Here is a 26,202-nt window from a genome sequence, read left to right as displayed (position 1 = left end):
CTGTGACCCCATTACTGAGAAAGCGGTCAAGTATCTGCTTTCTGTTGCAATATTTTGACAAAAGAAACCATTTGATATGTCTAATGTTGTTTTATATTTTTTCCTAACTATGTTATTCATTAGTGCAGCACTATGCGAATTTTGTACTGCAAATGTTTTGCAACATGAGTTAAGGTGTCTGTAGTCCAAAACTAGACGATATGAATTGTCTGGTTTGGAGACAGGAAACAAAGGATTGTTCATTTGAGAGGTGCATGTTTCAATCACCCCCTGATATTCAAGTTGATCTAAAATCTCCCTGACTTGTTTTTTAGCTTCTTGCTTAATTGGATACTGCCTTTGTGCAGTCGGTTGACTTTTTAACTGGATTTTGTGAGGAGAGTCCTCATCCCATCCTACATGATTTTTATATAGTGCTGGTGCCTGGGCTACTGCCCATTTCCTTGCATATATATATTTAGTGTGAATCAGAATGTGATTCGAGAAGGCAGGCATAATCATTTCTTCGCCACGAGGGCACTCCCTGACAAACTCCGGGGGCCAGTCTTTTTCAGCTAACAGGATGTCATAGCCTTTTGAGAGAGTATCCCAAAATAGACCCCTTATTTTCCTAGTCTTCTCACCCTCTATACACAGTGGTATTTCGTATATCTTATGGGGCTCGCTAACTCTGGTTTCGGCAGTTTCTACTTGAATGTATTCATTTGTGTCCACTGTCTCCAGATGACTCATCAGGATCTTGCGAGCTATGGTGATTTCTGCTGCACTGTCTAACATTGTCTGTGCCCACTCCCCGTTTTTCAACTGTGTCCTCAGTATTCTCAGTATGTTCGATTACTCTAATACTGGCTACCTTCTTTCTTGGAAATTGAGATTTTTTACTTTGAGCAGGTTCCTTGTCTTTGGACTTGGTGTGCTCTCCTGGGTCTGACCGTCCTCTTCTTTCCGATTTCTGCGTAAAAGATCGAGAGGGACGTGTATCAATACTTTGATATCTATCAGGTTTCTTCAAATTATCCCTATTTCTAAGGTTATATCTTTTCTCAGAGGGCTCCCTCTGGGGAGGGTGTTCTCGAGTCTGAGTTCTTTCTCTCCGTCGAGGAGACCTTCCTCTGGACTGGAAAATTTTTTCTTTAGGAGTTGATTGTTTATTTCCATCCCAGCTCTTTTTAGGAGTGTTTGAATTATTTTTAATAAATAATTTTTCAGGATTTTCGAGCAGTTGGGGCTTTACTGGTTTTCCACCCAAGCTGTCTCTACCTAGTTCTTCATAACATTTTTCTATGATTCTGGCAAGCTCAATTGGTTGATCTGTTATATCTGTTTCCTTCAACTTCTGGCGGATCGCTTTATCCTCCATTGCCAATCGAACTAACTCTCTATATGCCTTTGTTAACTCTCTTATTTTAACTAAGAGTTCTTCACTTGACATTGTATCAATGTCCAGATGTAGTGTGTAGCTGGCTAGAACCGGCCACGTTGCTCCTGGTCTACCTAGTGGACCGAGCCTGGTAATATGATCATTTTGTTTTAGGACGCCTTTAAACCAGAGCAGGTGCTCTTGGTATTTTAATGGGATTTCAATCTCCTCAAAAGGAGCGTACTCTTCTGGTGGATCCCCTATTTTGTAATAGTGGAACTCGTGTGTTGCGGTGTTTGCCGCTGGAAATTTTATCCAAGAATAGAATACTTCTGTCTGCCGATATTCGTGTGCCTCTATCACGAAGACGACTGTGCCACCTTGTGTGGTCAGTCCATTTTCTATAAGTTTTGACGTTATAGTTTTTCTTATGTTGACCGGGATGATTATTGCACCCGGTTCAGTAGTCCCTGTACCATCGGGACCCTGCTGAGTCGCATTTACTGCGGCATCAACGGTTCCGTTTTCAGTGTCTGACATTTTATTGTCAGGAAGGTTTTTGCAGAGCAGGTCTCCAAGGAGACAAAGATTAGGTGCACAATATTTTGGAACACTGTATCCTTCAACGTTGAATAAGCCAGAGCTTTACATAGGAATCTCTTCCTACTAAGTTTGGGCGGATTTTAACCTTTCACCCACTCCAGACGTCTATTGGAGTATTTACGGTAGAAAGGTGTCTGGGTGAAAAATGCACGACTGAGGTACTCTAACGTCTTGCGTTAGTTTTATCGCCTTACCAAACATTGGGCTCCATGTAGTGTAGTTCCTATTTTCCCTATAGGCCCTGCACATTGGAATAACATAAACAGTAGTATAGACGTAGAAGTGCGGTCTTCCAGGTCTCTACTGACTATGCTAAACTTAATTGGGTTTGTACCAACTAGCTCAGAGGTCACTGGAAACTTTCTTGACTGAATAGGAAGTGATCAGCTTCCCTGGTACAGACAAGAAGGGATTCAGTTTTCCAACAACCGCATAAACATGAAAACTTTGCTCCTTAGAATAAGAGTCAATCTCTAGAGTCGTGTGAAACAATAGACAGTTATTTTACTCAGTCAGTTGTGCAGATTACTTTCACCAAGATGCAGAGAATAGAGAGACTGGCGTTTTCAATAAAAAGGTATTATTTATTGAACAGTCTTTCTTCTCATGCAAGAGAAATGAATTGCCACAATTGCAAGACTAGTTATTATAAAAAGTGCGTACAGTAAAATGAGGATTGCGAAATAGTACTGTAAAAGCATTGATATGGTTTCTTAGCCATACAATGGTTAAAATGAATAAAATATATACATTCATATATACATTTGACTAACGTACTCAACTGGTGCTTCTAACTACGCCTTCCCCAGTGCACCTGACCTAAGCCTAATACTTGGGAGGGAGTAAGTAAGTAGCAGTTTTAGTTAAGTTGGTTTTGCCAAGGTTTGCTTCAAGAATTCTCTCTAAGGGTTTAGTCAACACCATACCTCTGAAATAGAATGTTGGAGGTCTTGTATCTCCTTCCAGGATTCGATATCCCAGTCACTCGCAAGAGTAGGCTGGAAACGCCGGAGCTGGATTTTCTCGGCAAGGGAAAAGACAGCGTCTCTCTCAGCGCGCCAAGAGGAGGATGGGCAGTGTCCGTGGGCAGCTTGTATCTGCTGGGCTCTGCAAGGGACAGCTGTTCTGCTCCTGTATTCACCACACCATCGCTATCATCGATGTCGTCGCGGCAGCGTTTGCTTAAGGCAACGTTGGTAATATTTATACCTGAAAGGTGCCTTGTTTGACGTACGTTTTTGGACATAAGACGTCAATAAAGATGTCACTAGGAAGTGATCGTCTCTCAGTGCTCATTAGAGTTCTATTACTAATCAAAACATAGCAAGCGGGGCTTTCCCAGGTTGCTGAGTTTTATCTTGTTGAAGAACTCGGAGTGTAATCTAGGAATCTAAGATAGTGGGTTCTGCTGTGTCATCTGCTGTAATGAGCTGCAGAGGAAGAGATTCTGAAATGTGGCTCTGATCGTGTTAGGCCAGAGACGAGTTTCTGAAATATTGCTCTTGATCGTTTATGCCATTATAGGGTTATGAATGGATTATAGCCGTATAGGGGCATAAGGTCACAGTGTTGATCGGGGTCCTAGATTAGAACACGACAGCACTTTCACTTTAATGTCGGTCACACCCATTTCTTGAAACACTTCTTGTGTAAAGAAAGGTGCTGGCTGATATCAAACAGAAAGCGCTGCATGGGACGCTTTGAAAAAAACCCCATAAAACATTTAATAAATAAAGAAAGGCACGTGGCCGCTCTATTAAAAGTGTACTGCGCTGGACAAATAAGGAAAGAAAGGCACACGACCGTTGCAGGAAAGGACGCCATGTCTGGAGTAGGACAAAATTGTGAAAGAAAATAGTTTACACAGACTAAATGAAAATACGGTGCAACCACACAAGTAAAAGGTCCAGTCCTTATGGAAGGTTACAATTGCAGACAAGGCGTTACTAAGAAGGGGATAACAAACGTATTAATGAATCAGAAGCAACCATTAAGAAAGGGCAATAACAGAAGCCAATTGAAAAGTTGGCGGAAAGTGGGCAGAGCTCCAAGTCCATACCTGAGTACAGCATACCTCGCAGAGCAGTGCATGCGCTGCACAGGCTCGACATAAAAAGGGATGGGAAACACAAATGCCTCATAATGTACTGCATTCATTAGAAGAAAGTAGTCTGTTATTGCACTTGTAAGTAATCTTTAACAGTGGTGGTGGAAAGGCAAGAACCTTAAGGAATAATACGAGTTCTATTGAGATTATCAAATTATAGTAGTTTACTGATGTTAAGCAAAAAAGGTCTATTAAAATCAGTACTACTGTAAATGAGAAGACAGATGTGCTCATTACCAAGTGGTGAAAGTTCTTTTAACGGAAAAGAATGTTTGCAAAGTGAAAATACATGCTGCAAAACTAGTCAAATGTGCATAATCATCTCCAGGTAATCCTAGCTTTTCTGGGCAGTTAGTGTGTATGGGACAGTATTTTGATTCTAAATATCTCATAATTCCCCTTATCCCTGATGTATTTCTGTATTTCTGTAAGGAAATAAACTCTTTTGGTATGGCTACCTAAGGTTCTATTTTTTTTTTTTTTTAATTTTTGGTAAACCTTTATCGTACATATAGCAGATACAATCATGGGCAAGCAAAGCAATAAGACCATAAACATGCAGCATTACGTCTCCCAATTGCCCCATTGTAGCTCAGGAAAATGTCCGTATCAAAAACGATACCAGGATGGATGAGGTTTCTTTTTTCTTTTTTGGGATTCTAATGAATACAGGATCGATAGCAAGCAGTCTGTGCAGATTCTACAGCTGGCTTTCAAATTGTGCAAAGGCAACTAACTGAACAATTAAAGTGGGAGTAGGGGGCAGAGTAAGCAAAACTGGGCAGCCATCAGCACAGTCACTATACAGGACAAACCATTGCCCCACCCCACAAGAACTGAGTACGCCATAGAATTCCCGTAAAATAAGACCAAAAAGAGTAAAGAAAAGGGCCATAGAACCAAAGAGGAAACAAGAAGATACACAGAAACCAACCCCCAACCCCCCACCCGCACCCCTGCAGAAGGCCATGGCCTATCCCCCCAGCAGTGTGCCCGTCGCCCTAATAGGAAACCCGAAATATAGTTAGAGAAGAAGTGAAGAAAGAAAGAAAATGGAGGAGGAAAAGGCAATCGGTGTGCGAGCTCCCAGCCGCCCACCCTCCGACCCTCAAACCGATGAAGAATCAACATTTGAAACAGTCAATGTCCCGCCTGTCCCTCATAGTCCCCAGCCGTACGAGCAACAGCAATCAAGAAAACATCCTCAACCTTGCCCCATGTGATCAAGTGCGTCAACGGAGTCCAGCTGTCCAGCCGCCATCTTAGGTGGAGTGGGCGAACGGGATGGCCATAATAGGATAGTTAGCTGCCCACCAAAGTCAGCCAAGAGCAATGATGTGTGTTCAATGACGATGTGGAAAGGATCATCGCACAACAGTAATCCCCCAAAGCCGGCGGACCAGCCCGGTAGAATCAGATCCAGGAAAGGAGGGGGAGTCACGCCATCAGACCACAAATGAGTTGCCGGACATGGCGTCCGGAGACGATTCTCCAACCACTGTACGAGTCCACGAACACCGGATCTCTTCCCGACCATACCTGTCAGCACCATGGTAGTCTTGAGATCTTGGTCCTCCGACGCCCCCGTATACACCGGGGTAGGAAGTTCACCGCGGTCGGGTGCAGGGTATGGCGCAGTGTCCCGCACTCGAGAGCAATCACGGTCAGCCGAGGGCACAGCAGGAGCGATAGCATCCAGCCGACTCCCCAAGTCCTGGGCACTACAATCCAGGGCAGCCCGCAAAGCACCTAGAGCGACCAGAATATCACTGATCCCCGGCGGTGCCCCCAAAATAAAGGGTCCAGCATTCCTCCTCACTCGAGGCTCACTGGCAGGTAGTAGTTCTCGAGACCGACAGTTATCATGTAATGTAATGTAATGTAATGTATGTGTCTTGTAAAGCGCACTGCTGCCCTGAGGCGTCGTGGCGCTGTAGACCGCTGGGGAACCCGTCCTGGCTATCCCTGTGAGATGGTCCCTACTGGGTATCTCCAAGGTGAAACCAGGCATCCCCGGCGAATGTGGGGGGCCGTTGTAGAGATGAGGCAAGCTAATGCCCAGAGTTGCCGAGTGTGATCCCTGGTTAAAGTAGGCACCGAGGCGAGAATTATCAAGTCCGCTGACCCTGGTCCTCGACCCTGCCGCGTCGGGAATTGAACCCTGGTCCCGGGCCGTTCTTTGCTTCCGGGTCTGCCGCCTCTAACCAGTGAGCCACACTACTCTACTGCGTCCAACTGATCACCCCGCTGACACTCTCCAAGGTACAATCGGGCCGGGAGCACAGGGGCAGCAGACTCCATACCGTCACCACCTGCAGTGTTGATGCGATCTCGGCAATCACCTGGACCCTCAGACGCGGTCCAGAGCCCTCAATGCCAAGCGCCGAGTGCCCGGTGCTCAAAATGGCTCCCATCACAGCGTAGGGAAAGATGAGAGAACTGTCCAGGCAGTTCACGGGCGGGGAAGACATACAATGTAATTCCCCAGATCTGCGATGCCTCTCAGGCGTACAGAATCGCAGGGTAGGCTGGATTGCTGCAGCGGGAAGCGTAGTGCGGTAACCTCTCTCCGACCGGCCGACTCCTCCCCGTCTTCGATGGCCGTTGTTGTTGTGGCAGGGGCTGGCCGTCCCTCACGCACAAAGACCCGGTCTCATAGCCATTAAGGGCCGGGGAAAAGGCGAGGACGTTTCGCCACCGCTACCGCTGGAAACAAGCCGGGGAACACACCAATGGGATCAGAGTCACTTCCCCGTCCCAAAAATTCGGTTCGAGTGCAGGATAAATTGCAGGATGTAGAAGCAAAGTGAGAAGGTCGGCGGAGCCGAGAGCCTAAGCGGCCATCGCGGTTGCAGGCTTGGCTCCTCCCCCAAGGTTGTATTTTTTGACTTATTCTGCTGTTTTTCACTCTGAGGTCTGCTACCAGACCGCAGTGGCAGCGCTCTGAACCCATAATTGGTCATATTCAATTGGCCTAGGCTAACCTACCTGTAAGACCCTTGTATATGGTAACCAGGACATGTATGTTAGAGGGACACCCTGGGTGTGACACAGGTAAAAGGAGTCTCTCAGTCCGCCACTGCAGACTAGAAGAGCAGTTTTTAAACTCCTAGCCCAACATTACCATGTGCCAAATTCCTCTGCAATATGTAATATGTGTAAACTCTGCAGGGTGCAACATGTTTCATATTCTGTTAATAAACAGTTTCTTATTTTGTTTCTCATTTTAGGCCAATGAGTTACTTCAGCGATCTAGGCAGCTTGCAAGTAAACTGGAAAAGGAAAGAACATTGAGAGAGTCTTTAAAGGAATATCAGAAAATCAGCCATCAAGTCGATCTTTCGAACGTCTGTTCTCAGTATCGACAAGGTAAGATAACTGACTTTTGTACTGTTACATATGTTAATTACAATTTTATACTGATATCTAAGGAATTGCCATATTGTTTTACATTGTACATCTGCAGAGAAAATTTACTTGTTTTATTAAATGTCACTAAACCACACAAGAAATGTTTTGTGGCAGAGGTGCCATCAGTGAAGACTACAGGGAATGCCATTCCCTCTGACAAATTTTGAAAGAAGAAGATGACCTGGGAAAAAATGTGGTAGTCTCATATTGACATCATAAATTTCACCTGATTTACTATTCTGCTACACTCGTGTCCCTCACAGGACCACTTCTAGATCCCGATGGCCAAGTCATCAAGGATAGTGAAGATGTGTCATGCACATTCTGAAGATTCACCTTGAGACAGCTTCTACAGTAACCAGATCGGTGAACAATGCAGTAAAATATATGCAGACATTCTTGGATACATTTCAGAGTCTTTTATCTTAATATTACATTATTATTTTCATTGGGTCTTTTATGGTTAAAATATTTGTCTTGAATTATTATTCTTGAGGAGCCAGAGTAAACAGATTGATTGCATGATTTATGACCAGTTGGCTGATACAATTGACAACGAGCAGCTCTTTGGTAAGAAGGCACAATCCTTGGAGGGACAGTTCAACAGACCTTGGTCTTGGCTATCTCCTTGACCCTGGCCTCACTGTTAAACAGTACCAGGAGCTATATCTCTTGTTGGTGGATTTTCTATGGTATGACAGCTCGACAGATTCAACTTTCACAACTGTTCTATATTTCCAGAGCTATTGGATATACAGGACAAAGTGTGGTACCAGAAGCGTCCACCAGCAGAATGAGTCCTCCTCCATTTGCTAATAAGTTCCCTATCCAAGGACAAGTGCATTGTTAGGCATATGGGTACAATTACATCAGACAAATTGGCGCTAAAGATGATGTCTCAGGGATGCACCCTTCATTTTCTGGATGCCCAATTGACTAATTCCACACTGGTTTCTGCTTTTTCGCTCCCTGCCTAGGCTTTGATTCTGAAGGGGGAGATGTTGTCCCTCAATGCTATGAAAATATATGTATGTGGTGCTAACCACAGAGAAGAGCTGGGGATGTTACTATTGTTACTTGGGATGATTAATGAAAAACTATTTATGCACTATAAAGTAGCCAAAATCTGCCGGATTTATGATGTAACTATGTTATTGAGAATATGTAATGGATAGTATAATCATACCAACACATCAAGTGATACATGCCAATATTGCAAGTCTTATCTTTAATAAAACATGTTTAAGAAAAAAAACTATTGTCATTACTTGGTACCTAATAGGGATGGTGGCCTGGCATCTGTTCTAAAGTTGAGGGAGAGAATTCTTGTCTGAAACAAATCAAGTTCAAGATGATGTGCTTATGCAAGTAATTATGGTGTTGGACCCTCCGCACTGGATATTGTTCTTAAACTCTCAATAATCCTATTTCCACTATCCCGTCCTGCCCTCTGACAGAGTACCTCCTCTTTTTGGTTTGGCTCAGAGCACTACCTGTTTACAGGTATGTCTTTTGAACCAATTCCGACCGCCGCCGATTTAAACCAATGTGATGATGCTGGTAGCTGCCCTTTTATAAAGGTCTGGGGGCACGTCTTCCCATAGTTAGACCACTGGTTTGTGTAGACAAGCTCACCTCCGATAAAGAAAGATTTGAAGGTTTCGCTTGGAAATAGTAGAGGAAGGTTCTGTGTGTTGGGGGCATTGGAAGGCCGGGCATGTGCCCTCCCACAAAACAACACTAAGGGAATGTCTCGGTGATGTGGGTCCTAATCATCAAATATCGTTATATGTTAGTACTGTTGGCAAAATATGAAGATCAAAAGTAACATTGAGTAAATATTTATAGACCCCCCTCGCTTCAAATATGTGTACCATGACAATATATCATCAAAGTATGTAGTAGTGGAGTTAAAAATATTAACTCTAAAGTGCCCTGTATACCTTTACCTTTCAATATTTTGGTATTTGATGATTTTTGACTATAATATTAAGGTATCACATTATTCCTCTACTTGATATTACATAATACAAGATAATGATTTTGGTTAAAACGAATTGGATTGTGCCCATACTATAAGAAGAAGAAAGAACGAAAGGGGCAGAGGGGAAGTGGTAGGAATGTGGGGTTGTCCCCTTTGTAAAAGCTGACTGAGTACCTGCAAATCAAAGGACCTGGGCACGGGTAAGGTGTAGTGTCCGCCCCTTTTTGTAGGGTTATCCCCAAACGTTTTGCCTTCTTCCTGCTTTTTTTCTGACCTGTTTTGTTGGTTTTATGACTAGACACTTTACCACTGCTGATCAGTGCTAAAGTGCATGTGTCTCTCTTGTAAACTTGGTAAGATTGGTCTACACCTATTTGGCATATTTATTTTACCTGTAAGTCCCTTATACAGTTGTATCCCATATACCCAGGGCCTGTAAATTAAATGCATGTAGTGGGCATGCAGCGCTGGTTTCGCCACCCACCGAAGTAGCTTTTCATACCTCTCTCAGGCCACTGCAGGGACTCCATGCGCAGTTTACTGCCACAGTGACTTAGCATTTAAAGTGTTTGCCACGTCTGAAACTCCCCTCTTTCTACATATAGGTCACCCCTAAGGTAGGCACTAGGTAGCCCTAAGGGCAGGGTGCTGTATAGCTAAAAGGTAGGACATGTGTCTTTGTTGTGTGGCATGTACTGGTAGTTGAAGATAGAGGGGTGTACTGGGCACTCGGTTTTTATTTTCTTAATCTGTAACTTTTAGAATGTAAACTAGTTTAAGACGGGGCGTGCAAGGTCGGGAGGAAGGAGCAATTCTCCGGTATAGTAAAGAATCAGATAATATTTATTTATTTTATTTACTTATTTAAAAAGCTTTGTATAGCGCGAACAAGACCCTTGGGTATCAGAGCGCTTTACAGTGAGTGAGGTAGATGAGAAACAATCAAGCATATTCCAACAGATACAGTTTTCTACAATAGAACTATGTCTGGTTAAGTAACGTCAAAAAGTACAGCTCAGTAGAACAGAATACACAGTTACCATGGTCTAACGTGGAGCTTCAAAGCGAGTAGACTCGTCTATGGAAGGTATTTGCTCATTAGAAAAGTTTTTAATTCCCTCTTAAATGATTCTGTGTGTGTCATTTTTCTAATGTATGGTGGGAGAGAGTTCCAGATTCTGGGTGCTGCTCCTGAGAAAACTCTATAATAGGTTTTCTTCTTCCGGAAGATGGGTGGTTTCAGTACTAACTCCTTGGCACTTCTCGCTGGTCTGCTTCCTCCCGATAGTTCAATTTTCTGGGCCAGGTAGCTGGGTGTCCTGTAGTGAAGTGCTTTGTGGGTGATACATGCCATTTTTAGTTGAATTCTGGCTTCGTACGGTAACCAGTTTAATGCTTTCAAGTGTGGAGAGATATGGTCGAACTTTCTCGACACGGTGATCATTCTTGCGGCTGCGTTGAGGCATGGTTTTAGTGGGGCTGTGGAGATTTTGGGTAAGCCGGCTAAAGTTGTGCAGCCATATTCAATCCTCGCGATTACTAAGGATTGGATTGCTAGTTTAAGATCCGCCTGAGAGATGTAAGATTTCATTTTTCTGATGTAGTTCAAATGGTAACGGGCACTTTTTGCCATTGCTTTGATGTGAGATTTCATGTCAAGGTTCTCATCAAGTGTGATTCCAAGCGATTTCGCCGACTCCACTAGCGTAGGGCTGCAGTTGAGCGCCGTGATCATTTTTGACCATTCCTTAGACTCTGTGCGGTTCTTTAGCGGTGAGAATAGTAGGAATTCTGTTTTCTGGGTGTTTAGCTTCAGATGATTTCTTGTTAACCATTGTAATGTTGATTGTAAAGCCTTGTTCATTATCTTGATGTCTTCCAGAGATGCAATTTTAATGTATAGTTGTGTGTCGTCCGCGTACATATGAAAGGCTATTTTTGAATTTCGAAGAATTTCCGTGAGCGGTTCCACATATAGGTTAAACAATGAAGGAGATAATGTAGATCCTTGGTGAACTCCAATCGTGTTAGGACTTGAAGTTGATAATCTTTGGTTGATCAGGAATCTTTGCGTTCTATTTTTGAGGAAGGAATCAAACCATTTCAAGACAGTGCCCGATATCCCCATCCTGTTCCGGAGTCTGTTTAGCAATTTTACATGGTTTACCGTGTCAAATGCAGAGGACAGGTCTAGGAGGATGAGTAGACATGATCTTTTTTGGTCTTGTAGAGCATCGTCGACTATATGTAGGATTGCTGTTTCCGTGCTGTGACCTGTTCTGAAACCCGATTGGCATTCATCCAATAGGGAGAAATTGTCTATGTGTTCGCTAAGTTCTTTTTGTACACATTTCTCTATTAGCTTGGCCAGAATAGGGATATTGGTTACTGGGCGAAAATTATTCGGATCATCTGGGTTCGCAGTCGGTTTTTTGATAATGGGGATTACCTGTCCGGTTTTTAGACAATCCGGAAGAATCCCTTGTGAGAGAGAGGCGTTAATAATTTTTGTCCATATAGGAATCAAGATGTGGCTGATTTCTTTCGTGAATTTTGATGGGAGATGGTCATTATAATGGTTATTAGGTTTAGTGTCAACTAGCATTTTGGTGATGTTAGTCTGGTCCAACAACTTGAATGTATCCCAGTGGGCCTTATTTTTCGTCTCAACCTCTTTAATTATTGCGTTGGTAGAGTTAGTGTTGTTCGTTCTGGGTCTTTGGGAGTCAAGTAAGTCCGCTGCTCTCCTAAGCTCTTATTCCAATGAATTGGCTTTGTTGGTGAAGAAATTTGAGAATTCATCGCAGCTTAGCTGTGTTTTTGTGATTTCTTGTGAGGATTTGGCACATTTGTTGGATTGTTGTTTTAAAATTTCAAAAAGTTTCCGTGGTCTGTTTTTGGCGAGATCTAGTTCTGCTCTGATAAATTCTTTTTTTGGTGTTGAGGATCTTCTTATTGTATTCTTTTCTGGTTTTTCTGAGTATTTTCAGTTCCGGAGAGGATGGGTGTTGTCTCCATTTTCTCTCTGCTTGTCTCAATTTCCTTCTTTCCTCATTCAGTGTACCGTTAAACCATGGGTTTTTGTCTTTCACAGCGACTTTTTTCAGTTTCAGGGGCATAGTGGAATTCACTATATCCTTTATTGAATTAGTGTAGTGGTCTGTTAGGTCATTCACATTCTGCAATTTGTTAGGTGGGTGCAGGTCCTTCTCGCATCTATCTATTAGGAGTAAGTGACGGATGATCACTAGGCCCTTCCTGCACTGCTGGTGCTAACCTGTAGGTTGGCTCTATTTTGTGATTCTCTGTGACAATCTTCACAAATGATAATAATCTTTACTCAACTGTTTGTTCTTGATAATTGTGCTTTCAATATTTATTTACAAAATAGTTTAGGCATCTGTGTTTTCAACACAAAGTCAATACAATGACAATCAAAATAATAACACAATGTTATAATCACAAGTAATTTACAATTTCCAGTTGTCAATCCCAATGCATTTCGAGATCCTTTGATCTCTTCTTCAGGGGAACTAAAATGTAAAACAAGCTTATATCAATTTGATGTAGTCAAACAAAGTGGAACAATAGATTATGATCAAAAATTACATCTGTAAATCAATTTATGGTATACGAATGAATCAGGCAAATTCCGTTGTTGTATCATGTGGTATTACAGAAAGGTAGGTTAGTAACCAGTGTTAAGTAGAACAGTCTGAAGACGCTGTAGTAAACAAAAAAGACCATGTATTCAAGAAAGTAGAATATTAAATTGGGCTTACCAACAGTCTAAAGGTATTCTAATTACGATTGTCGTAAAGTCCAAGTTGATCCCACTGATGTACTGGTAGTGACAAACTGCCTGTTTGGTTTCTCACGGCTGTGAGGCTGCTCCCCTCATAGATTTGAATTGGAAATTCCCTAATATGTGTTTATGGGGTAATTTCTGATCTGAAAAGGGTAGCATGGCCATGTTTTGTATATTTGGAATAGTAGCAATACATCCTGCTTATTGATGAAATCAGATTTGTTATTACAAATTTAGAAATGCCACTTTTAGAAGTCTGCATTTATGTGTATGACTCTTTGTGCCCTGCCTGGATGTGTATTCACCTTCTGGTTTAAACTGACTGGAGCTGGGGATGTGCGTTCACTGTAAACAGTCACAAGGGTGGTTGAGGTGTGTCCTGCCTTTCCTGAGTGACTCATAGTTGGGCTGATGGGATTGTCCCCTCTGCAAAAGCCAAGTTCCTGAAAATCAAAAATGCTGGGATAGGTTATGGCGTGGTGCCCGCTTGCTGTCGTGGTGTCCACTTGCTGTTCATGCATAAAAAATTAAACAAAGCCCCCGCCAAACAAATACATGTTTGATTCTTGGGTGATTGTAGATATGCATGCCATGCATGCTCCTGCCATCTAGTGTTGAGCCTGGATGTCTGCAAGTTGTTTTTCTAAGACGTCTTTTTGCGTCGCAAGGTACGGTGGCTCCACCTACTGCTGTTAATGTGAATGGGCATTGGCTCCATTGTTAGATTGTGTTCTTTCTCCATCAGGTCTACAACCTCTGCCTCTTTTCCGAGTATGATGAGACCTCTTGTGACACTTACTGCTCCTCCACTGGAAGAAAGCTCTTCAATATTGTTGTGCTCGACGTTTCAAAGGTTTGTGTAGAACCCTCAATGACACCCCTGGCCTCTTTAGCACCGAAGACCTTGAGGGCGAGTCCCAGGATCTGTTGTCTGAGGAGGAGGCCTTCTCGCCCAAAGCTAGCTCTGTTTCCGAATTGGAGATCGAAGACTTCCTGCGCACTTAGCAGGCCCGGTGTATCAACTGTCCTCCCCAGACATTTCTACACCCTTCGGCATCTGAGAAGCTCCCGCCCAGGAGCCACTGCTCTCAAGCCATGACCTGCACTGAAAAACATGATTGGGACACCACACTCCGCCTCGGCGCCGTACCGAAGGAGATCTTGAAGCCGATGCACTCTGCATCGACCGTTACCACCTTAACACCGACTCCAGCATTGAGACGTCCTTTGGAACAAAAACCTTCTACGTCAAAACCATGCTCTGCACCAACGACCCTGTACTGAAATCCTCGGCATCGAGACTAACTTCTTCCACCGCCCAACAGCTTCACATTCATCCCCACATTAGATTAATTCTTGCCCTTATACAGGCATTGAATACAGATGGATCCAAGCAGAAGCACGCAATCTACAGCCACCGCCCAAGAGCAGGAAGAGGTATGACCAAGCCATTAGCCCTCCTCCATTGCCTTGTCCACTTTTATCCTCTTGTCTTCCTCCTCTTCCTTCTAGCACTCTATCACCCCCCTTTCTGCCTACTGACACCCTTTCCATCACTCCACAGGAGTCCCCACTTTCCAGGCTTGGGGGACATAGTGCAGGGGACCCAGGAAAACCTTATGAGACACATCCACAGAATGATACTTGGGATCTTTACAGCGTGGATCCTCCAGGTGACATGGACCCTGACCTGTATTGTCATGTAGTTCCTATAAAAACTATACAGGATCTGCGCGTTTGTACAGCATACACTGTAGGATTGGTGTCAGACTGATTCTGAAAACCCCAATCGACTATGTTGGCCTTTCTGTATCAGCTAGCTGACAGTGCCGCTATAAATCTCCTCTTCTGACGCGCGACAGAAGGATTCATTTGCGTTAGTTGCCTTGAGTTGTCTTTATTTTAAAATTGCCTATGTTTTAAAAGTATTCTTGCATTGTTCTGGCATTTTAACTCTTCCACACTGACCTTACCTGTTTTAATTTCTGCTGCTCGCTTCCTGGTCCACCACGTGTTTGCCCACATGTTGTGGAGGGAGCAGCGGTATCTATACTTCTGGGAGGAGGCGAGGAAGCGGATTGCGGACTTCAGCAGACAGCTGATGCTGAGGCTTTAAAATCAATGCCTCATACTTCAAGCAGAGGACGCTTGCAGCGGTCGCGCCAAAGGCAAGCCCGTCTGCGCCCGTCCGAGGCCAGGGGCCATAACCCCTGCCCCTTTTACAAATGAAATAAGGAAATATTGTCCCAGCTTTTTATATTTGCTACGGAGGAAATCACATGATGATTGCATCTCCTTCAAACCTGGTAGCCCCCTCATGCTGGGCTGACGATCCTGAGAACTGGCTGCGGCCACGGAGAGTCACTCCGTGGTGATTGTGGCGAGAGGGGGCTGGGGTTCGTCCCTGGGCAATTGGGGCCAGCGGAGCTCCTGGCCTGGCTGCCATCTTGCGTGGGCCTCATGGTGCGGCCTGCGCAGCAGCGGGAGGGGACATACAAGGCGCCTTTGGGCCACCGCTGAGCTGCAGGGTTCGAGAGCTGGTGCCGGAGGTCCGGCGGCACAGGAGATCGCCCGGTCCAGGTTGATTGGGTCTTTTCTGGTGGGGGACTGGCGAGCTTTGGCGAGGCAGGGACGAGCCGCCATTCTGCCTCTGGTGCCCGTGGTCGGAATGCCTGGTTGCAGCGGAGGATCTGTGCGCCGTTGCTAGTGGACGGATCCGGGCCTGTGACGTGCGAAAGGGGGCCTGGGGCTCTGAACAGCGGCGTACCGCTCTCTGGCTAGTTGAGAGACCTGCCTGGTGGTAGAGCAGGTGGCGAAGACCACCGCGGCGGCGGTTGCTGCGGAGGTGCCACCGGGAGCTGGAACACATCGTGGATTGGCGCCGGAGCAGAGACCCTGGCTGAGTCCATTCGCGAGAGGCAGCATGAGGAGTCGGCGGAGCCCAGGTACCCGATCCCAGAGTTGTGGTGTGGATTGGCCTGGAGTGCTGAAGGGGCGCGGAGTGGAGACTGTGGTGCCCGCCCAGAGCTGAGTGAGAGCGGGGTGGCGGCAGGCAAACGGCTGGCCCAGGCTGCCAGATGGTTTGTGGACGGCGGCGCGGGAGCATCTTGGTGTGGGTCCGGCTGAAGCAAGCATCGGATTCTGGACTGCATGCGGCTTGGCGTTCCACTGGCACCGAGGCGGACGGCCAGATGGCGGATGGTGTATGGGTGCAGAAGTTGGCGGCGGGCCCCATCTGAGCGGCACATTCTCGAGGGGCCACGGTGCATTAGCTGCGGGTGGAATTGCGACCTGGAGGCCAAGAGCTGTGGCGGATACTGGTGGGACCCTGTGCCACTGAGGCGGTACCTAGAGTAGTGAGTTGGTGAGCGGAGTCTGAAGCACCCTGATAGAGTATTGGAGGCCATGGCCTTGCAAGAGTGAGGTGAGGAACCCGGCTGGGCCCCACTGTTGCGACGGTCTTGCAGGAGGCCGGACACTAAAGGACTGGTAGAAGTTGTCAACGGTGGCACGGTCCTCTGGGTGATCGCTGGACGCTGGCCTGGTCGGATAAGTGTGGTGACACCGGAGGCGGGTGATGTCCACCTCCAGGGGGCGAAGAGACAAAACAGTGAATGACCTCTTTGCCAAGGTGCAGGAGAATCAGCAGCGGGACGCTATGACATCAGCTGCAAAACAAGATGTTGACGGAACCTGAGCCCAGCACGGAACCCATCACTAAGGCCTTCTTAGAATCTCTATTCACGTCCCTATGAGATGATATCCACACATTGAAGAAGGAATTCACTAGTGAACTCACAGAGGTACTCCGGGACGTGGATGGGATAGAAGAACGGGTCGCAGAGCTTGAAACGAAAGAAGATAATACTGACACGGAGCTAGCGGCTCTACAGCAGGAAATTGTAAGGCTACACGATCAGCAGGTTGATCTACAGGCCCACTTGGAAGATCTGGAGAACCGGTCCCGACGGCATAACATAAGGATACGCAATGTACCACTCTGGGAGGACACTAGAGACTTGTTCTGTTATGCCAGGGAACTCTTCAATCATATCCTAGGGCGCCCGTTGGATGCGGAGTTACGATTGGACAGGGCTCACCGTGCTGGGGCCCCGAGAACGGCGGCGGCGCCCCCTTCTGACATTTTGGTCTGTGTTCAGGACTTCCGCACGAAGGAGGAGATCTTACAAAAGGCCAGGCAGATGCAGCCATTGACATTCCAGGGGCATTCACCGGCTTTTTATCAAGACCTTTCCACGCTCACTTTACAGGAACGCAGACTCTTTAAGCCTGTCACAGCCCATTTGCAGCAATTGAAAATCGCCTATAGCTGGGGCCTTCCATTTCACCTGGTTTTCAAGATGGAGAACAAACTATATCAGTTACGCTCCGTCTCGGAGGCCTGCCGACTGTTGGGCATTGAACCACCGACGGAGGAACAGGAGTCGGCGGGTCCGGGGGCCGATGTGGACGACGCCAGACCTCGGTGGCGTATGCAGAGGAGACGCCTGAGAGTGAGGAGACCTGCCCCGGCTGTGATCGCGGAAGGCCAGAGAGCGGCGATTGAGGAGGCTGCATTGAACTCCTGTCCTCCCCAGACTGGCTGATTCGTGGTGGCTGTCGATAATTGCTGTTTTTATTTTCTGCTTGCCTATTAAAGGGTCTTCGGCAGGAGGGGGAGCTGTTAGGTGTTGTATGGATTACCCCAATGAGACATTTTTCCGATCATCTGAAGATGATGGACAATTTGGGCATGTTTGGGGTTTTAGTTGGGGTAGGTTAATTGGGAGGGGAGTGGGTTTGTTCCAGGTCATGGAAACCCATGGGACGGTCCCTGTGCACGGCCCATAATAGCTTTCAAGACGCGTGGTTTGTCGCATCCTTTCCAAGGCAGCCAGCTTTACATTATGGCACGTCTGAGTCTTTTGTGAGCCATGCCCAACACTAAACTTAGAATCCTGACGTTAAACGTTAGGGGACTTAACAATCCAGTGAAGCGGAAAGCGGTCCTCTCCTTACTAGGGCATTCGAAGGCCGATATCTGCCTCCTACAGGAGACGCATCTACTACAGAGGGATTGCCACAGACTAAGGTCACGTTGTTTCCCACTCCAATTTTTTTCCACAGCCTCCACTAAAACTGCAGGAGTCTCGATACTGGTGGCGCAGCTGTTCAGGGGCCAGGTTTTACAGAAGGGGCGGAGATAAAAGGGAGGTTTCTGATCTATAGATTTTCCTTGGGTCCGTCAGTATTTACTATAGGCTCTGTTTATGCTCCCAATGAGGGTCGAGAGAAGTTTTTCCACCTTCCGCTTAGTGAGGCCGCTAACACCACTGACCGCCATGTTTTGCTGGGTGGGGACCTTAACCTGGTGTTAGATAACATTTTAGACAGGTCATGTCAGCGTACCTCTCAGACAGGTGCTCTCTCAACTAAAGGGCTTGCTCGGTTGCGGGAGGTGGGTATGGTGGACCATTGGCTTAGCTTCCATGTGGGGGACAGGGAATACATATATTACTCTAATGCCCATAAGACCTATGCCCGTTTGGATTACTTTTTGGCCTCCACATCCCTTCAGGCACACACGACGGAGGTAGTCATAGGTGCTGCTTCACTCTCGGACCATGCGCCAATGAACCTGGTGTTTTCTCTCCCGCCGGTCAAGCGGGTGAAGCGGAGCTGGAGATTGCGGGAAACACATCGTAAGGAGGTGGTTGGGAGAACTACGGGGTCTATCGCGGACTATCTTACACATAATAGTAATGCAGATACCACACTGACGATGCAGTGGGCAGCGCTCAAGGCGGTGTTACGGGGCGATTTCATTGCGATATCGGCGGCGGAAAACATAGAGCGCGCGCGTAAAAGGGAAGAGCTTACCCAGAAGACGAAGGAATTGGAACAAATGCATCAGCGAGCGGGAGCACCCAGGGTTTGGAAGCAGCTTCGGATTATGCGGCAACAGTTGGCTGCGCTGGACCAGGATCGAGCGGAGTACGCGGCCTTGCGATTGAAGCATATGTATTATACTGGTAGGGATCGGTGCAGGCGTCTATTGGGCCACAAATTGCGCGAAGTTAGGTGGCGACAGGCGGTGCAGGCGATTGTCTACTTGAGTGGCGGGCGGGTCACTGAGGATACCGATAACGCTTCTGCTTTTAGCGATTTTTATACTTCTCTCTATACCGGGTCCTCCCTTGAGTCCGCTGCAGGAGAGTACTTTCTAGCGTCTGTCCCTCTCCCGGCTCAGATAAGAGCAAGCAGACCTATTAGATCGGGACATTAGACGAGAAGAGGTTATTGCGGCTATCTCGCGTCTTAAGCTTGCGAACGCGCCTGGGCCGAATGGCTTTCCGTCCATTTTTTACTAGACGTTCTGTCCACAAGTGGCCCCCCTGCTGACGGCCCTTTTCAATTCCTTTTCGGGAGCCGGGTGCGATCCCACGAGACCTACTAGATGCTACTATGTCCATTATTCCCAAGCCGGGGAAGGACCACTCGCAGTGTGAGGCATACCGCCCCATATCTCTGCTTAATGTCGATCTTAAGATTTTTTACAGGCATTCTCGCGGCCCGGCTTGCGCCCCTCATGAACGGCCTGATTGACCCAGATCAAGCTGGGTTTATCCCAGAACGCCAAACCGCTGACAACACCAATAGAGCTCTGCATCTGATGGAGAAAGCCATGCGTATGCCTGGCGAATTTATGATGCTAGAGATTGATGCTGAAAAAGCCTTCTATCGGGTCCATTGGCCATACCTAGAACAGGTTCTGATAAAGGCAGGGATGGGGGAAAGGTTCCGCACACTGGTTATGAACTGTTATAAGTTCCCAACAGCGACAGTCCGAGTCAATGGCTGTACTTCACCTCGCTTTCCTATCGAGCGGGGACGAGACAGGGGTGTCCCCTGTCGCCCCTGCTCTTTGCTCTATACATGGAGCCGTTGGCGCAGGTGATGAGACTTCACCCACGAGTGCAAGGGATCACATTTGGCGACTATGTCCATACCATAAGTCTATATGCGGATGATGTTCTCCTCTCTTTTTCTCACCCTAGAGAATCGTTGGCGGCTTGTCTCGACACTCTTGACGTGTTTGCACAGGCGGCGGGCTTTAAAGTCAACATGAGTAAATCTGTAGCCCTAGACCTCTCTCTGAGAGGGCACACGCGGGCGCATCTGGAGGAGAACTTTCCCTTTCGATGGGCGTCTGATGCCATCCCATATTTGGGGATTTAGCTGGCGCCTACACTGCACGACACAGTTCGTATCATCTATGCGCGGGTACGCCAGAACAGATGGAGACACTTTTCGCTGTCGTGGTTGGGAAAGGTGGCAGCAATAAAGATGGCAATTCTTCCGCAGATTCTTTATTTATTCTGCACAATCCCGCTGAGTCCACCAGTTGGATGGATCCGCCAGACTCAATCGGAGCTGGCTCAGTTTATTTAGAATGGTAAAAGGCCGCAAATGAAGCTCCGACTGGCGACACTTCCTACCGAGGAAGGAAGTCTCGGCCTCTCAGACTTGCTTCTTTATTTCCAAGCAGCCCAGCTGTGTTTTCTTGTGGAATGGAGCAGATGGGAGTCCGAGAAGCATTGTCTTTTCCAAGACCAAGCGGTCGCAGGTCGCCCGCTTCAGGAGGTCCCCTTCTTACGCCGGCAGCATAGACCCCCCAACCTCTACACCTCGCATATTACCAGGGTCCCGATGGAGGTGTGGGATAATATCAAACACGAGTTCACCTCGTTTCCGTCGCCCCTCACTCCCCCGATGGACAACCCAGATTTCGGACCCTGTTGGCGTGGGTATGGGGAGACGGGTACACTAGTCCACCTACTTTGGGATTGTGTTCAGCTTCAGGGGTACTGGAAACAAGTCATTGACGAGGTTGACACACATTATGACACAGAAATCCCGCAGTTCCCTTCATATGTCCTGCTAGGGTTGCCTTATCCTATCACATATCCATTGCGCTCCCGTAGGGGTCGATTAATAGCTATTGCTCTGGGCTCTGCCATCAGAATGTCCTATCTCACTGGCGCACCACGTTCCAAGGTTGGCTACATCGCTTGTGGCTTGTGTTAGGTATGGAGAAGCTGTCCTTGACATTGATGGGGGAGGGTGCTAAATACTCGGAACTTTGGTAGCCTTTCTTGTCCCTGCTCGCCACGGAGTTCAGCGATGTCACGTGCCCTCGCTATTTGATAATAAATAATATTACCTTGGCAACTTTCGAACATGACAACCCTGATCCCTCAGGACAGTAGAAACAATATGCTACTTTTCGCTCAGTCAGTCATGCTAACTTACTCTGTCTTAGAGAGATGCACAGAATAAACAGACTGGTTGTTTTTAATAAGTATTTATTGAACAGTTGTTATTCTGGTGTAAAATAGATGAGTTGCAACAACCGTTAGATAGTAAAAGATATAAATGATTAGCAGTACTATAAAAGTAAATGGATGCTAAAGCTCTACCATTTTGCAATAATCATGAATACATACAAGTATATAAAATACGTGATTAAAAGATGCATACTCCTACTATGCCTCCCTAACTAGATGTACCTAAGTGTACCATGTGTGTAGGTGTCAAGCCAAGAATCCCTCTAGGATAAAGTCAAGCCCATTACATGAAGTGAGAGACTGTGGGACCCCGTCCTGGTCTTGAGTTGGACACCCTGCGATGGATGTGTTTAGACCACTGCGAGCTGGAGTGCCTGCATGCAAGAACCTCTGAGTCTCTGGTCAGTGTGCAGGCCGGGAAATCCTGGTCGCCTCTATCTATCTTAGCAAGATGTGATGTATATATACCCATGGGTCTACCCAGGGGTCCTACCTCGCTGTATTACTGTGTCGGACTTAGGATGAAGTTGGGAATGAAGTTTATACATAGATATTATACAGGAGATGGTAGTCCTGCTACGCTTCCAAGAATCCTCATGCATAATGTATGAGATTTCTAACTAGGGAAAACCCATGTTCTGAGTTCAGTGTTACATCCAGGTAAAAGGTCAGTCCCTGTAAACTGTAGGGAAGAATATAGGTGAAGGGTTACAAAGTTACCTCGACCTATATCATGGTACCTATATGGAATATAACAGTATCCCACCCGTTCCTCCCTGCCATGTGACACTACCTCATACCACAAGGTCCTCAGCGTGATGGCCTCATTCCATGAAGTGGAGATGTTACTAAAGAGGATATCCTACGGGAAACAATTTTTTCCTCCCAGTGTTCTATGCAATACCTGCCAGTGCTAAAGGGGTTGCTTACACTGACTTTGAATATTTTCAAAGACCCATTTAAAGCCAGAGTAGTCCCCTCAATTGTGGATAGTAAATATGAGGCCTCCCTCTCTGACCCGGTCTACAACAAGGGTCAACTCCCTCCCAACCTGAGTCAGTGGTGGTCCACACTACCTGTAAAAGGGCCAATGCGCAGGGCACAGGTGGCTAAACCTACCGTATAAAGAAAGTAAACAACTTGAGGCACCTGGCAAACGTGTTGCTGCCCAATCCGCCAACTAGTGACGCTTTGGTAATTCTATAGGTTTGCTTTCTCAATATGACATTGCTCACTGGGATTAAATGGAGGAGCTCCTCAAATATCTCCCAGATGAGTACCCCAAAAGGGGCCAAGTGTTAGTCTAAGATGGTAAACCCATCTTCAACACCACCATCAGATGTGCCCTTGAGCCTGGTGAGACTGCTACTTGCAGCATCATTTCTAGCGTGCTCATTGGCAGATACACCTGGCTCTGTGTTTCTGGTTTCAAGCCAGCATTTACCAGCATTTCCTCAATTTTCCCTGTGATCAAGGGCACCTCTTAGTGCCACAGGATGATTAAATGCTGGAGAAGATCAAGGACACTGAGACCACCGAGGCAATGGATGCTCTCCAAATACTTTACACTGATGGGTCCTTCCGGCGGTCTGCCTACATGGGCGGCTCCAAGGCCACGTTGCCAGAGGCTTAAATCTCCTTCCAGCATCAACAGTCTCATCAACCCTCCACAAGGGTTTATTTCTTAGGCGCATACCGGGGGCAGCAGATTCAATGGTAGAGCCAAAGATGCATCCCCCAGGGCACTGCTCCTACCACGTATTGAATTGGTTCTCCTTCCCCTGATCACACACACCTGTTGGGGGTCGACTCCACAGGTTCTTGAACACATGCAACAGATGACTTCAGACCGATGAAGTATTAGACATCAGTGTTTGGAGCGCACTTCTAACACCCCTTTCTGCAGACCCATCCTCTCCAGACCTTCGTAAATAGTATTTTTTCGGAATAGACTTTTTACGAATTTAGCAGTGTTAACCAACAGTGCGTGTTTATGCATAATTATTTCCAGTGGGAGAAAGAGCATTCACTGCATACACATACTTGCAATACTTTTCCGTGAGAGCTCTTTCGGTGTGATGTGTTAGAGGGACAAGGACCAAAGTTCCACCAGAAGATTGGTCATATCTGGCCTGGTGAGTCCATATGCAGTGTTTCTAGATGGGTTGGTAGCCTTGCACGCTACACGGTAATTAGTGGGGAGGCACTTTAAATTGGTGGCAAAGGGACACTTTGGGAAAAGTCCAAAAGCTCCCCATGGATGACTCAGTTGCACAGTGTTTGTAGCCAGCTGGCTCTCGTGCGTGAAGACGCTCTCTGTTGTCTGTTGGGACCTGCAAGGGGAATGAAAAAACAGGACAGCTGTGTCACTTTCGGTCCTGGCCTCTGCGGTGCTGATGTCCCTCGCGTCAGTTGGTCATCGGTGATGTTGGAGTCCAGACTGGTCTTTATTCAATCTTTGGTTGGGGCAGGGGTTCTAATAAAGCGGAGAGGCTCATTGAGGTCCTGGTGTCTTCAGGCTTGACAGGAAGACTTATTTGACCTACTTGAGTGTGTAGACTTTATGTTGGGCACAGCTACTGCTCAGTGGACCTGGTCGATAACAGCTTCTATAAACAGTATTGCCCAGACAGTTCCTGCAGTGGAGTAGCTCTACTCAAAGGGAGATGCTGGCTGCTTGGTGAAGTGCTGGGCTTCTGGAGGATGCACAGCTGCCGGACGAGTCTGGTCTTTGCAGTTGTCTACTTTCTGTGCTGCTGGCAGGGTTTGGCGCAAAAGACCACAGCAGCCTGATTTTTGCCAGGGTTGACTTGTCAATGTCCTCTTCTTCTTTGTAGTCAGTTGAATCTAAAGTTCTGGATTCGGGGAGCACCCCAAATTTTAAATTCTGATGGATACATCTTCCTCATCTTTTGAATCACCCCTTTGTGCAGCATTCCACAGAAACATTTGTCCATAGCTCATTGACGAACGAGGACGTCACAATAGAACGGCTCCGCTGGCTATCATGTGCAACGCCATCGTAGCCATAAGAAGGCCTCGTCTGGGTGCTAACATACTTTGCCTTTTTATTAACGCTGTCGAGATGTAACGGTTTTTCCAGGGCTCTCCATTTCTGGGAGTTTCATTGTTACAGGTTCCTCCTGAAATTGTAGCAGTGCAATGGCTGCTCAGAAGAAGTCTGGTTTCAAGTCCCGTCAGGAATATGGGAGTCATATGTATATCACTGACCCTAGGAAGATGGTCTTTGGTGCCTTTCATCGGACAACAACCTCGAACGGTGTTCATCGTGCCGACGCATGAATCCGAATGACTTCAAACAGAGGGAGGTCAAGTTGTTCATGGCCATGGCGAAGAAGCAAAGGATGGGCCAAAAAAGGACGAGATCGAAGTCTAAGTCACCTAATCCGCACACATCGAAGACGCACAAGAAGCAACAGGTGACTCTGGCGCACTCTCCGGATTCGAGAGGTTCTCTGACACCAAAAGAAGCAACACCTTCACCTCCGGCCACTCCGCCTCCGGTCTCACTGGCGCCGCAACCGGAGCCAATCTTACAGCAACCTCGAGTTGTCCCTGAACAGGCGATACAGGATCCGTACCCACCCTTTCTGGCTCTAGGTGTGGATCCTTTGCATTTCTTGAATGCGATGTCCGGTATGTTTGCCAGAGTGGCTAACACTACTCATGTGCCTGTTGGCCCCACTGGACTACTGTCTTACAACCTGAGAGAAGTATCTCCGTTTTACGGTGGAATCTCTACACTACCAGTTTGCGGTCCTTCCGTTCGGTCTTTCATCCGCTCTACGGGTCTTCACGAAATTGATGGCAGTAGTTGCGGCACATTTCAGAAGATCGGGGATTCCTGTTTTCCCCATCTGGATGACTAGCTGCTCGAGGCACAGTCGCCAGAGATGCAGCTTCATCACCTGCAGGTATTTACGCAACTGTTGTTCGACTTCGGTTTTTTGATGAATGTACCAAAATCTCACCTAGTGCCCTCTCAGCGCAACCTGTTCGTAGGGGCAGTACTGGACACCATTATGAGTCTTTCCTTTCCACCTCCACAGAGAATCCTATACATCTAGTCTCCGATTCCAATTTTTAAAGATGGAGCAGCTGTTCCAGTCCGGTAGGTCTTACGCCTGCTCGGTCTGTTCGCTTCCTTTATACTGTTGGTCAACCATGCATGCTGGTACATAAGGGCACTCCTGTGGTGCCTCTGCAGGCAGTGGTTTCAATACAACAGAGTTCTCAGGGAGGTGGTAAAAAGATACTGCAGCAGATCTATGAAGGTGGAGTGTTTCGGACAACCTCACTTAAAGGAAGCCATTTCAGCCTCCTTCTCCGGTGACCACAGTTATAATGGATGCCTCCACTCTAGGGTGGGGAGCTCATCTGGGGGATCTGGACGTCAAGGGCCTTTGGCCTCCAGAGGAAAGATTGTTTCACATAAATCTTCCAGAATTGCGGGCGATACGTTTGGCTCTTTTAAAGCCTTTCTTCTCTCCCTTCGCTGTCAGTCAGTGCAGGTCCTGACGGACAACACTGCCGCAATGGGGTACATAAACAAACCGGGAG

The 26,202-nt window shown here is 46.8% G+C and overlaps 1 protein-coding gene across 2 annotated transcripts in view; it reads left to right on the top strand.

Annotated features, from left to right (window-relative positions):
• NUP155 (nucleoporin 155) overlaps nt 1-26,202 on the top strand; it is an 871,946-nt gene that overhangs the window by 493,312 nt on the left and 352,432 nt on the right. For both annotated transcript variants that reach the window (XM_086960546.1, XM_086960547.1), the window contains one exon: nt 7,301-7,439. In XM_086960546.1, coding sequence (XP_086816672.1) covers nt 7,301-7,439 — 139 coding nt within the window. The remainder of the gene's footprint in view (nt 1-7,300; nt 7,440-26,202) is intronic.

This window comes from Lissotriton vulgaris, chromosome 3_1, assembly GCF_964263255.1.
Source record: "Lissotriton vulgaris chromosome 3_1, aLisVul1.2, whole genome shotgun sequence".
Classification (NCBI taxonomy): domain Eukaryota; kingdom Metazoa; phylum Chordata; class Amphibia; order Caudata; family Salamandridae; genus Lissotriton; species Lissotriton vulgaris.
This window is presented reverse-complemented; position numbering and strand designations above follow the sequence as displayed.